The sequence below is a fragment of the Alligator sinensis genome, unplaced genomic scaffold (assembly GCF_000455745.1).
Source record: "Alligator sinensis unplaced genomic scaffold, ASM45574v1 scaffold1035_1, whole genome shotgun sequence".
NCBI lineage: Eukaryota > Metazoa > Chordata > Crocodylia > Alligatoridae > Alligator > Alligator sinensis.
This window is the reverse complement of record NW_005842555.1, coordinates 1,011,496-1,023,991: the sequence shown is the minus strand read 5'-3', so window position 1 is coordinate 1,023,991 and position 12,496 is coordinate 1,011,496. Positions and strand designations below refer to the sequence as shown.

At 53.5% G+C, this 12,496-nt stretch overlaps 1 protein-coding gene across 1 annotated transcript in view; it reads left to right on the top strand.

The window, feature by feature from the left end:
- The first annotated feature begins 2,511 nt into the window (after positions 1–2,511).
- The window catches only part of LOC102368725 (ovoinhibitor-like), a 12,995-nt gene continuing 3,010 nt past the window's right edge, over positions 2,512–12,496 (top strand). Inside the window, exons 1-12 of the mRNA XM_025213872.1 lie at positions 2,512–2,650; positions 3,554–3,573; positions 4,547–4,683; positions 5,157–5,217; positions 5,386–5,522; positions 6,374–6,434; positions 7,070–7,194; positions 7,641–7,701; positions 9,011–9,147; positions 9,883–9,943; positions 11,676–11,812; positions 11,891–11,954. Coding sequence (XP_025069657.1) covers positions 2,593–2,650; positions 3,554–3,573; positions 4,547–4,683; positions 5,157–5,217; positions 5,386–5,522; positions 6,374–6,434; positions 7,070–7,194; positions 7,641–7,701; positions 9,011–9,147; positions 9,883–9,943; positions 11,676–11,812; positions 11,891–11,954 — 1,059 coding nt within the window. The 5' untranslated portion in view covers positions 2,512–2,592. The remainder of the gene's footprint in view (positions 2,651–3,553; positions 3,574–4,546; positions 4,684–5,156; positions 5,218–5,385; positions 5,523–6,373; positions 6,435–7,069; positions 7,195–7,640; positions 7,702–9,010; positions 9,148–9,882; positions 9,944–11,675; positions 11,813–11,890; positions 11,955–12,496) is intronic.

Below are 12,496 nucleotides of genomic sequence, written 5' to 3'. Positions count from 1 at the left end.
ACGTGATCCGCTCTGCAACTAAATAGCTGCTCACTGAGCAGATTCAAGTGGCACCGCCACAGGTGCATGGGAGGAAATCCCCAAATCTGAGCACATGAGGTGTCTCTTCTTCCTCGGAGTCTTCTGCCCGGGCCTCTCTGTTCCCTGCAGATTCTGCCGTAGAGATCGTCTCCCCGAGACTACCTCTCTTCCCCTCCAATGCAGAGGCTCCCTGCCTGCATTTCCCCTACATCTGCCCTGCTCCAGGTGTGACTTGGAGGTCAGGTCCTGGAGCTCCCTTTAGGGTCTCTTGCAAGAGCCTTCTTGCTTATGGCAGCCCTCTACCCACGTCGAGAGAGCGGGGAGCTCCCAGCTAACGGGGCACGGCAGTGAAATGCCGGCAGCCCCCTTTCCGGCAGCCCCTGCCTCGCTCAGCTCGCAGGACAATGCCTCTGCTCTCCGGGGGAATAGCTATGCTAATGAACACCTCCCAGGATGCAGATGTCATGGCTCGAGTCAGCCACGGCGCTAGCATTGAGACCGTGTGAAGGGAACAAGTGCACGCTGTACTTTCCCCTTTAACCTTGTCCTAATGCAAATAGTCAATTGGCTCATAAAACTTCATTGCAATTTTGTCTCCAGCTCTCTTGGCAGAACACCCTGATACCCTTCATTTTAAGCCATGGCTCGGTCTGTCAATAGTCCCTGCTGATAAGGCTCAGGTGATGTTTTTTGTGGACTTTGGCAGAATTGCACTTGACCCCCCCACTCCTCCCGCTGACCTTTATAGGCCTTGGCAATGGGCTTGTCATGAGTCCCTTCCTGCTACCAGACCGGCACCAAATGGCATGACAATCTGGGGTGCAACACAGCATCCCCCAGACCAGCCTGGCCATTGCCGACTGCCCGTTCCTATCTGTACTGAGCCTTGCTGGTGACGTGCCCAAGAAGCTCTTACTGAGTCATCTCCAGGAAAATCCTTAGACGTCGTAGTAGAGGGAGGGCCTGGGCCATCCTCACTGCTACACTGCAAAGGGGCAGGCACCGGGCGAGGGAATAGCTGTGCTCCCCAACCATCCTTTGCAACGAGGGAGTTGCATCTTTCATAAAAGGGAGCAGATGCCTTCGGTCTGGGTGCAAAGGGCACGTGCGTCTACCCAGCCAGACAGACAGACGCTCCATCAGAAGAGTCCTTAAGCGTTCAGCCCCTTCGCAGCGGAGACTCGAGCGTGCTTGTTGCTTGGTCTCTGGGAATTACATTTTACTACATCTCAGAAAAAAGTTCACAAGCTGCTAAGCAAAGACCCAGGCAGCAGCAGTCTCTTGTAACCACGAAAACAGAATCTCTTTGAGCCAAAATCATGTTGGACCAGGATAGCGGGATCATGTCAGGAGTCTTCCTGGAAATAGCAGGGTCAGAGCTGGAAATGGGCAGAGACCTCCGTCATGCCATTAGGGAGAGCCATAGCAAGAGGAATTGCGTCGTGATGCCAGATACTCGTGTCCCAGCTACAGACTGGCGCGCAAATGCTGCTAACACCAATGCGTTGTCTGCCAGGTGTCTTCACCAAGGGGCCACGGAGCCGACACGAGCCGACTCGGCCGAAGAAGAGCTGGATCAGTGATTTCCAACCAGGGAGCGGTGCGAGTCCTCCCGGGATACCACGGGGTGCTGCACAACATCGGCACTGCTCAGGGCGCAAACAACCAGACAAGATCCACCAGCTAAACCCAGAGGTTTCCAGTGGGGATCCAGAGTATCCGAACCCCTCTGCCCTGGTGCAGTCTTCCCGAGTGCTTTGCAGCTCAAGAATTGCTCTAGCATTGTTCCAGAGTGAAAAGACAAATAAGAGCTGGCATTTCCCATGGGTCAAGCCTGTCTCTGCAGCCTTGAGTCTAACCAGCATTTTCCATGAGATGCCTTGAGTCTACCCAAGCTGCATGGAGGCAGAAAATAATCTTGGATTGGGTGATCACAGGTTGTTTCTGTTTAAATTAAACGGAAAGATGATGATAAAAAATGGCTCATCAGTGAAGGCTTCTGATTGCAAAGAGGGAAGTGGTGAAGTCAACTGGCCGGAAGAACTCTGCGCCTTGAGCGGAGAGTCTGGATGCTTCTTGCCGTCGAAGGTGCGAGAGCTATCAGGAGTTTGTATCTCCAGCAAGGGGAGGGGTCCAGACCAGCTAGATGAATGGCCGCTCTGCAAAGGGCATGAAGAGTAAGCAGATGTTTTCTGACCACCCGAGGTTCAGGAATAGCGTCCCGAAAGGAAGTGGAGGTGAGCAGGGGGCAAGAAAGCAGAGCCCAGGCCGGCTCTGAATGGGACGACAGGACGTGGTGGGACGTGATCATGGGCAACTGGGCTCCACTGCGGAGCGGGCCCCTTCTGCTCCTGCCTTCCAGTGTGAATCATTAGCTAGAAGTCAAGGCCTCAGTAAATGCTGCCAGACTTTGGAGGGCTGTTTCACAACCAGGTTGGATGCGCAGGCCCCCCAGGCCGTGCGGGGGCATAGTGAATATATACGCACACCCCGCCGCGGTCTGCGTCTTGGGGAAACCATCTCCCGAGCAGAGCCCTGGCAGACCACACCAGACCAGACCTTCATCCCAGCATGAGGAAGGCCGCCAGCACGGTTGTGCTGCTTGCCCTAGCACTTTCCCACTTCTCAGGTGAGTCACTCTTGGGCGCAGCCCGGTGCTGCCGTTCCCCGCTCCAGGACCCGGACACGCTCCATGTCATGACCAAGTGGAGCGAGGTCTCGCTGGAAGACCGGGGCCGACACTTCAATGCAGCTCTCATGGGGCCTTCAGTTTGGGGAGTAGAAATAGCTGCAGACACAGTTTTGCACTGAGCGGATGCCATGAAGAGCATGATACGGGTCCGGCCAGATGTTTTCAACATCCTCTCTGCCAGTGCACGCACTGCAGATGCAGACATTACTGCTGCATTGAGTGGGACATGCCAGGAGATGCCCAGGCAGTTTTACAGGATGACAGTCTGCCCAGAAAATCCCAGAATTAAAAGATGAAACTCTTTAAAACCCCCCCCCAAAAAACTTTTAAAACGGGTGTTTTATGAAAGGCATAATTGTCACCCTCCGTTTCCTGTAAACCTTTGCTTATTATCATGTACCCGGCTGCATCACGTATTTGTCTTGCCTTATGTATATTGCCCCTTATAAACCCAGACTATCCTCTGACACCATGAGAAAGGGCTGCGCTAAAAAAAAATCATTTTTTTTCTAATTAATAAATAACCATCTCCAAAAAAAAAAAAAGAAGAAAGGAGAAAGAAAGAACAGCAGTAATAGCACAGTACACTGTGTTAAACACTAGGAAACTCTATGGTCGTTTATGATCTTAGTACAAAAATCTCACACATTTTATTTAGTCCAAGAAAGAGTCACTGGATTTGAAACCGCATTTATTCATGGAGTAATATGCTTTCTCGCGGTGCCTGTTCACGGTTACTGGATTTGAAACCGCATTTATTCATGGAGTAATACGCTTTCTCTCCTTGCCTGCTCGTGGTTTAGCTTGGTTTCATGGTTTCTATCTGTCCTTTTCTTTTAGGCGGTGCTCTTGGATCAGAGGTGAGTGGTCGATGTCTCCATATTTTCCGTGTCGCTCTCTCGACCGCTGGCCAGCAGCAGGGTTGGGAAGTGCAGTGCGGCCAAGCGGACAGAGCGCGCGGGCACCTCCACCCGCTTTCCCCGCTGTCACCAAACACGTGGCTGGGCCATTATTGCCCCTTTCAGCGACACTTGCCAGGCTGGTCAGCGGGCCTATTACTGAACTACTGGTTAACTAAATAATTGTGAATCTATGAAGCTAAATAATCATGCAGACTTAGTATACCCATTGATAATATATTACACTAAAAGAGTAGTCTGGTAGATTAAGAAGCAGAGCTCCCTAAATGCTGTCTGTGTGGAAGAATATAACCCTAGGGGCACGTACTCCACTCCCATACAGTCGGGCTCAAGGAAGTTCATGCTAGATGCAATCTGTGCTAGGGCTACACGAGAGCAACCAAGCCATACCACACGATAGCAAACAGGTCCTTTGACTTGCAGGTTGATCCCAGATGAGGCTCGGTCACCGCAGTACTAGATTAGCTGACTCCAGCCGGGGAGGAGATGTGAGGATCCTCGTACGGCTCGGACTAGGATAAAGGCTCCGGTGGCATGTGTCTGTCGGCATGCTTTGCAAGTGCCGAGACAGTTCCTGGTCTCATTAAAGCATAATTGGAAACTCATAAGATTTGAGGGCTGCAGACTTGAGCCGAAGGTTAGGCTTCCACACCAGGTGGTTTCCCTTGCCCTGAATGCAGGTCTCGGGGGTCCTCACTCCTGGCTGTGCAATGCATTCATTTGCCTCCAGCAGGAGACGCCAGGAAAGATCGCTGTAGGACTGACTTGCACCATTCAGGACGGGAGAATAAGTTTAAAATAACCCTAACTGGTCTGCAAAAGGGCTGGGAGGCGCAGGCAGGGGAGATAACCCCCGGGTCAGGATTCACAGGAGCCAGACTGCCCGAGGATCATTGCTTTATTGCTTTTGCAGCTGAATTGCAGTCAGTACTCCCGGGTCGCAGCTAAGGATGGCAAAGCGCTGATTGTCTGCCCTCGACACCTGGAACCAGTCTGTGGCACAGACGGCGTCTCCTACAGCAACGACTGTGGGATCTGCGTCCATAACTCGTGAGTACCGCGCAAGCCTTCCAGGTCGTTCCTCTTTAAACAGGCCAAAAACTCTGCTTTACTGTTTCCAGACTGGCCTGTTTCTGGGGCTCTCGTAGCCCCTGGCCCTTCTCCTCACCTCTCCGACCTCTGGGTTTCCTCCTCCTCCCCGTCTGTGCTCAAGAGGGGTATGCAGGAAAAGCCAGATGACAACCCAAATTGCAAGTAGGTCAGTGGGGCTTGAGGAGAGAAAAGCATGGCAAACCCGGCAGCACCTGGAGACGGGCAATTGGGCACGACTGCTGCCAGCAGGACGATGCTTGTCGGTGCTGCTGATGCCGCCTTGTAGCGGCATGGGTGGAGGAAACCCATCCAGCAACTCCGACATCTCCTGTAGTAAATGGGAGCTCAGCTCCCATCCCAGCACCCAGAGCTCAGCAGTGAGGCCTGCTCTTCTCCCTGAGCTCCCTAACACCCGTTTCCTCTTCTTCTAGAGAGCACGAAGCAGACGTTGGTGTAAGACACCAGGGACAATGCCAGCAGGGGCTGCTCCCGGTGAGTGCCGTGTCTTCCCTGGACCTCACAGAGAGGGGTCAGGCGTGATAAGCCTGGGGTCCGGTGATGCACAGACCGTGTCTGTCCGGTCCGCATCCCGGGGTGGTTTTATCGGGGCACGACATCAGCACGCAATGGCTAGCCTGGTACCTACGGTTCCTCGTACAGGAGGACTGCAGCAAGTACCCATCCCGGACGACCAAGAGTGGCAAAGTACTGGTATTCTGCCCTCGGATCTACAGTCCCGTCTGCGGCACAGACGGCGTCTCGTACAGCAGCCTCTGTGAGATCTGTGCCCATAACCTGTAAGTGCCCTGTGAAGAACGGTCCTTTGGGGGGAGCAGAGCCGTGTGGCCCCGACAGAAGACCCGACAGTTTTCCCAGGTGCCCCCTAGGCACTGCCCCCTCCCCAGTTCACCCAGCACGTCCCCTCCAGCCGGGCTGTGCCGCTGGGAGGGGGAGCCTGCAACGGCCAGACGCCAAGGTGCAGGGTGCAGCTGGGACAAGAGACGGAAGGAACCAGAGTTATTCTAGCGGAGGGAACGCGCGTTGCGTCCACTCCTGATGGGCTCCTCCAGGTCCTCGTGGGGGGTGGGGGTGCGGCCTTGCAGAAGGGGATCACAGACTCGTAGACAAGGAGGGTGGAAGGGAGCTCAGGAGTCACATCTATCCAACCCCTGCTCCAAGCAGGACCAGCCCCGACTACATCATCCCAGCCAGGGCTTCATCTACCTGGGCTTTAAAACCTCCAGGGACTGAGATCCCACCACCTCTCTGGGGAGCCTGGTCCAGGGCTTCACCACCCTTCTAGTGAGAGAGTTTTTCCTAATATCCAACCTGCTGCAGCTGGAGCCCATTGCTCCTTGTCCTGTCATCTGCCCCCACTGAGACCAGACTATATAAGCCCAGTTCCCTCGGCCTCTCCTCACCAGTCCTGTCCCCAGACCCACAACCATTTTCATTGCCCTCCACTGGACTCTCTCCAACGTGTCCACATCCCTTCCGACCCTAACATCTATGAATCTATGAATCCTTTCTGCCGTGGGGGCCACAGCTGGACACAGCACTCCAGATGTGTCCATTGTTCATGAGCACAGAGCACGAGGAGGGCAGCTGTGCACTGCCTCCCTTAACACTTGCTATCTCCATCTCCCAGAGAGCACGGGGCACACATTGGCAAGAAGCATGATGGAGAGTGCAAGAAGGACATCCAGAAGGTAAACAAGAATAGGAGCCAGGTCCTTCCCCCACTCATATCCACATCCACGCTCCCGAGTCCTTCCCTGAGAGCTGGCCAGGCCCCCTCTGCCTGGTGCGAGACCTCGTGCCGGTGGATGACCCCAGACGGCCCTTGTCTGTGCACCGCACTGTAATGCCGGGAGAAAGAAAGGGAGGGAGTAGAAGAGGGAGAAGGGATGAGCACGACCCCAGAGTCAGACACGTGCCAGCGATGTCAGACGGGGACTAGAAACCCTTTCCCAGGGCAGAGCTGAATGGATTAGCAGGGACAGGGCGAGTCAGAATAGCAGAGGCTTGGGGGAAAACGCCTTGATTTAAACTGGTTGCTTAACACTTCTACATAAAACATCTAGTCATGCCACGAGGGCAGAGAGGCGTCTGCGGAGAGACAGGGCTCAGAGCCTGATCTGTCTGCGCAGTTTTGCCTCCTCACCTAACAGCCTGGCCTAGTGGGAGAGACAGGGATCCAGCTGACTTTCCCCATCCGGGGGATTCGGGATGGAAAGAGATACCCCTGGCACAAGGGCCCAACTTGGAGACAAGGGGGAAAGTGGAGGAGAGGGAGACCTGGGCATCACCACAGAGGACGAAGGTCCCCTATTTGCCTTTACAGCTCGATTGCAGCCAGTACCCCGGTAGCGCTGAGCACGGGACAGCCTGTCCGCTCATCCTGGATGAAGTGTGTGGGACAGACGGTGTCACGTATGCCAGTGCCTGCATGCTGTGTGCTCACAACCGGTGAGGAGCAGACCGGGACTGCGCTCCCGGAGCGACTAGCCGCGGGCAGACCTCCTCGGTCGTGAGCTGGTCTGTGACTTGCTGCAAAGTCCGCTCTGAGTTTCCTCCCTCGCTGCCTCTTTCTGCTCAAGAGTTGTCTCCGGGAGAGCCGGACCATGGCCGCAGAGCGCAACGACTGGCTGCATCGGGACTGGGTAGACTGGGAAAAATGAGCCCCGGTGCTGTTGGAGATAGCACAGGAATGGCCCGTTACTGGAGATAGCGCGGCCTCGGTCCCTGCATAGCGAGCGTGGAGCTGGGGATGTTGGGGAAGGTCCTGACAAGCTTCACCAGACACGTCCTGTGTCACCTAAAATGGGGGCAGGTTTGGCTCATCTTTCCAACATGCAAAACGGCATGGGAAGAGGGACTTGGGGAGTCCCTAAACGAGTCTCTCCTTCTTCCAGGGAACAAAGGACCAGCATTGATGTCAAGCACGATGGGACATGCAAGCCAGACTTTGCTCCGGTAAGCCTGCCGCACGGCCCAGCTCCATCCCCCTTCGCCCTCCCTCGAGCCACGTGCATAGAGCGAAGTGAGGAGTCGCTTTTGGACTGGCCGCAGCACAGCGAGAATATAGCCCGAGCACCTGAAACAGCCACGGTCCATATAGTGCTGCAAGCTGTCAGAGGAAACAGCAGGGGATAAAACACTGGCACACTGAGACAGGCAGCAGAAATGGCCCCGTGCTGGAGAGCAGTTCATATAAATCCCAATCCCAAGGCCATCTCCTCTTTCAGCAAGTCAGGCTTTTTGGTGATAACTTTTTATTGGACCAGCTGTGTAATTCAGAGACAGTCGACAAGGTTTCAGGCACAAAGCATCCCTCTTTTTGCAACAGCCTCTGAATCACTGATCAGGCTGTTTCAATATTATGGGAAGCGGGGATATAAGACCCCACGCTGTCAGAGCATTGCCTCTTTGCGAACTGGCAGTGGGACGGCAATATGCGGGGCAGGTTGCATATAACCTTTGCTCCCAGTATGCAAGGGTGCTTGCATTACCTGCTGCTCTGCTCACAGATAAAACATGATTTTTTACACCACAAAGCAAGACCCGCACACCAGTATTAATGAGGTGAGTTGATTTTGTGTAAAGCTGGGCTGTCAAAACCAAAGGGGATCGTTTCATATTTCAAGAAGTGAAATGATCTCCAGGCTATTTATTTGAAAGAACCAAACACCTTGCATTCAGAAACTCCACTTCCATACAGCCTGGTTTATAAGTGTCATTCCCCTTTTTTTTTTTTTTTGTCCCTGAGAAAATCTGCATTTAGACTACACAACGTAAGGCAGAAATCAGTCAGTGGGGCAGAAAATATGAAATAATATCAGAGGAGGTAAAACTTCCCCCATTGAACTCTTGAGAGGGCTATTATTCATTTCATACCAGCTGAGGATTGTGCCCAGATTTTTTCTTTTCTTTTCTTTTTAGTGGCAGTTGGTGTTTAATCACAAAATGAAATAAAATTTAGAAGGAAAACTCCCCTTTATTTTATTTGGGGGTTTTTTTTGGCAGGATCTGAAATCCATTCTTGGACTTATTGCACCTGCTGGACTCAAAAAGTCAGGGCTTGCGCTGTGGGGCTCTGACTCCAAAGCCTAGATAGCGCTACTAAAACCTGGGGGCTTCAGGCTGAATCCAATTGCCTTGGCTCATATCTCATGGAGGAGCTGGCTCCTAGCTTGTCTTGTTGTAAAACATATGAATCCCAGGGCAGAGCGGGGGGCGCGGCGGTGACGGCGTCACCCCAGCACCACTGCTGTTATTTCTGCAGCTGAACTGCAGCTCCTACCCGTCCAGGACCACAGAGGAGGACAAAGTAATAATAAGCTGCCCAAGGATCCTGAGCCCAGTCTGCAGCACAGACGACGTCACGTTCGCCAACGACTGTGAGATCTGCGCCCATAATGCGTAAGCATACTACTGAGAGCACCCCCCAAGAAGACGTAGCTAGTTGTGTGTATGACATGGTAGAGGCATGCACCACTATCGATAGCGTCTGTAAGCCTCTAAACCACTGCCCCTCATCTTTACATCCCTGATTTACCCAGCATTTCCCCTCCGGCCACTCTGTGCTCACAGTCAGGAAAGCCTGAAAGAGGCAAACCACAGTGTGCGGGATGCAGCAGCGGTGGGATGAGCGGTCCTGGGCCAGGAGAAAAAGGGTTCTGGATTATTAATCCAGGGGCTAGAGCAAAGGGAGAGGCTGAATGCCTGCCAACGGACACGGTCCTGCTACTGAGTGGTGCTGACACCACCTCGGCGGTGACGCATTAACCCGATCGCGCGCCTCAACTTTATACAAGAGCTTTATTCATTTTTCATGAGTGCAGAGCGCGGTTTTACGCCACAAAGCAAGAACCACGCAAAAGTATTAATGAGGCGAGTTGATTTTGTGTGAAGCTGAGCAGTCAAAGCCAAAAGGGATAGTTTAATATTTCAGGAAGTGAAATTATCTCCAGGCTATTTATTTGAAAGAACCGAACACCTTGGATTCAGAAACCCCACTTCCATACAGCCCGGTTGATGCATGTCATTCCTTTTTGATTTCTCTGAGAAAACCTGCATTTAGGCCACATCAAGCAGGCAGATAGCGTAGGGTGAGTCATGCGCTGCGCCCCCAATCCTTGCTATCTCCATCTGCAGGGAGCACAGGACAAACATTAACAAAAAGCATGATGGCGCATGCAAGAAGGAAACCACTAAGGTAGGTGAGAAAAGGAGCCTGGTCCTTTCCCTGCTGAGAGCCACATGCACGCTCCCGGGGGCTTCTCTGAGAGCCGGCCAGCCCCTGCATGGCGCCAGGTGAGGCACAGACCTTGCCCGGGGGTGGCTTGTCTCGACATGACCCCCTAGGGACATTGCCCGTGCACCGTGCTGTGACACAGGGAGAAAGAAAGAGGGGGTAGCAGAGGGAGAGGGGGTGAGCACGAGGTGCCAGAAATGTAGAAGTGAGACCTGACGTCCTTTCCCGTGCCGCAGCCTTCTGCAAACTGGCTAGTACTGACAATAATCCTGACCAGAGCCCCGGGGAAGGGACAGTCCAGGCCCTGGTGGACTCCAGAGCTTCCCTTTTTTGATGGAAAGCTTTCCTAAGGTAATACCTGGTACTCGGAAAAGACTTTCCAAGGTGATCTGGACAGGTAGGCCGGGCAGCCCCAAGGACAGGGCGAATCGGGACAACTGAGGCTGAGTGGAAAGCTCCTTGAATTAAATTGGTTGCACGTGATGTCTAGTCTAGATCTCCCCTGAGAGGGCCTGGTGCCTAATTCACTTGGGCAGCTGATGCTTCCTGAGCTCATAGTAGGACACAGCGGGAGGAAACAAGGGCTTCCTGGACCGTCCCCATCCGTGTGGCAAGAGGAGCCGAGCTTGTCCCGTGGCAGAAGGGGCGAACTCTGGAGAGCAGCGTATATAAATCCCATTCCCAAGGCAATCTGTTCTTGCCCATCACCCTGGGCACTGAGCAGTCGTCTTAATACTATGGAAAGGGAGCCATAAGGGCCATATAGATACTGGCCGTTCACCTCTTTGGCTACTGGGATTTAAAAGATGAAATACCATGCAGGTTGTGTAGCGCCTGCCTTGTGTAGCACACTGTCTTCTGAGCGCAGCCTTTCTTCCCGGTTTTCAAGGGGATTTGAAACACCTGTGCTTTCTTCCCCCCACAAAGACAACGTGCCAAAAGGCATGTGCTTATCGCGCCGCATGATTGTTGAGTTGCATTCTGCATCGATGTGACATTTCTAAGCCAAAAGGGACAATCTGGTGTTTCAAGCAGCAGCCCTATGCCGAGGCGTGCTATACATTAGAAACGGTAAAGCCCTCGTGTTCATGTGCAGTCGGATCCGTGGGATGTATTCCTTCTGATTCCTGAACAATTCTGCACTTTAACCATGGCAAACACCCAAGGGAGCAGAGAGTCACAATGCTGGGGAAAGCACAAAAATAACTAAATGGCTGGAGCATTGCAAAACGACTTCCAGTGACTTTAACATCGCTCCATCAGCTTCACCCCGGTCTTTGACAGAATCAGGCCAGGGCTGGTAGCCCGTCTCCTCGTGTATTTTTTTTCCTGGCAAATGCACAAGTCAGTCATTAGCCCCTTTGAACCCACGCAAGTCTTTACCCAAGTGGGCTTGAGTTGGGGTTTGAGTTGCTGGCTTTGGAGTCGAGTCCATCCGGGGCATCGCACAGCATCCAGGCCTAAGCGAATGCTCCTTGCTGCCCGCTGCTCATCCCTTCCTTTCCAGCAGGAGAGAAGGGGGAAGCGTAGTGGAGACCTGACGTGGCCCCCATCTGATGGGAGAGTTAGCACAGACTAGGGTGCCTTTGAAGTGATCCCCGAAGGGAGCAAGGCTGGGTGCAGCGAGAGGAGGCTGCCCTCAACACGATGTCCCGTGGCAACTCCCCCCATTGCACTGCTATTACTACTGCAGGTGGATTGCAGCCAGTACCCCACCACGATTTCTGAAGAAGGAGACACGCTTATAGGCTGCCCAAGGATCCTGAAGCCTGTCTGCGGCACGGACGGCGTCACCTATGACAACGACTGCGCGATCTGTGCCCACAACGTGTAAGTGCGCTGCTGAGATGCTCAGGTGTGCAAGCACAAGGAGAGCTCCTCCCTAACCTCGGTCTCTCCATCTTCCAGAAAGCATCGTGACGCCAGCGTCAGCAAAAAGCACAATGGGCCTTGTGAACCGGAGACTTCAAAGGTAAAGGAAAGTGGATGCGAAATTCTTCTCCGTCTGGCATCTGTAGGGAGACTCTCACGGCCGTCCCCAATTGCTGGTTCAGGCTTTCTCTGCAGGGACCGGTACAGGGCACAGGCCTCGTGCTGGGTTTGTGCAGAGTTTGCATCCTCGTGCTTGAAAATGCCTGTGTGCTGCACTATAACATAGTGAGAGAGAGAAGGAAATCCACTGGGAGCGGAGTCAGAGTCTAAGAAGAGAAATATCCCAGGGACAAACAGACTTGTAAGCCTTGCCCATGGCCGAGCAGACTAGCAACGGAGCAGTTTGTTCCCAGACCCGAGGAGGGAAGGGGCAAAGCCCCTCTATGTGCCGGTGCATTCACCTGTTTGGGGCCCGAGCATTTGCCAAGGGGTTGCAAGATGATGTTCTGGGCAGGTTGGAAACTCCTCCTGTTGTGATCGCAGACGTGACACCCCTGGGTGCAGGGGGAGTCAGAAACCCGGCTGCTACGTACAAACACCCCCCCCCCCCCCACACAATGACAAGGGGGGGGGCCAGGAGGG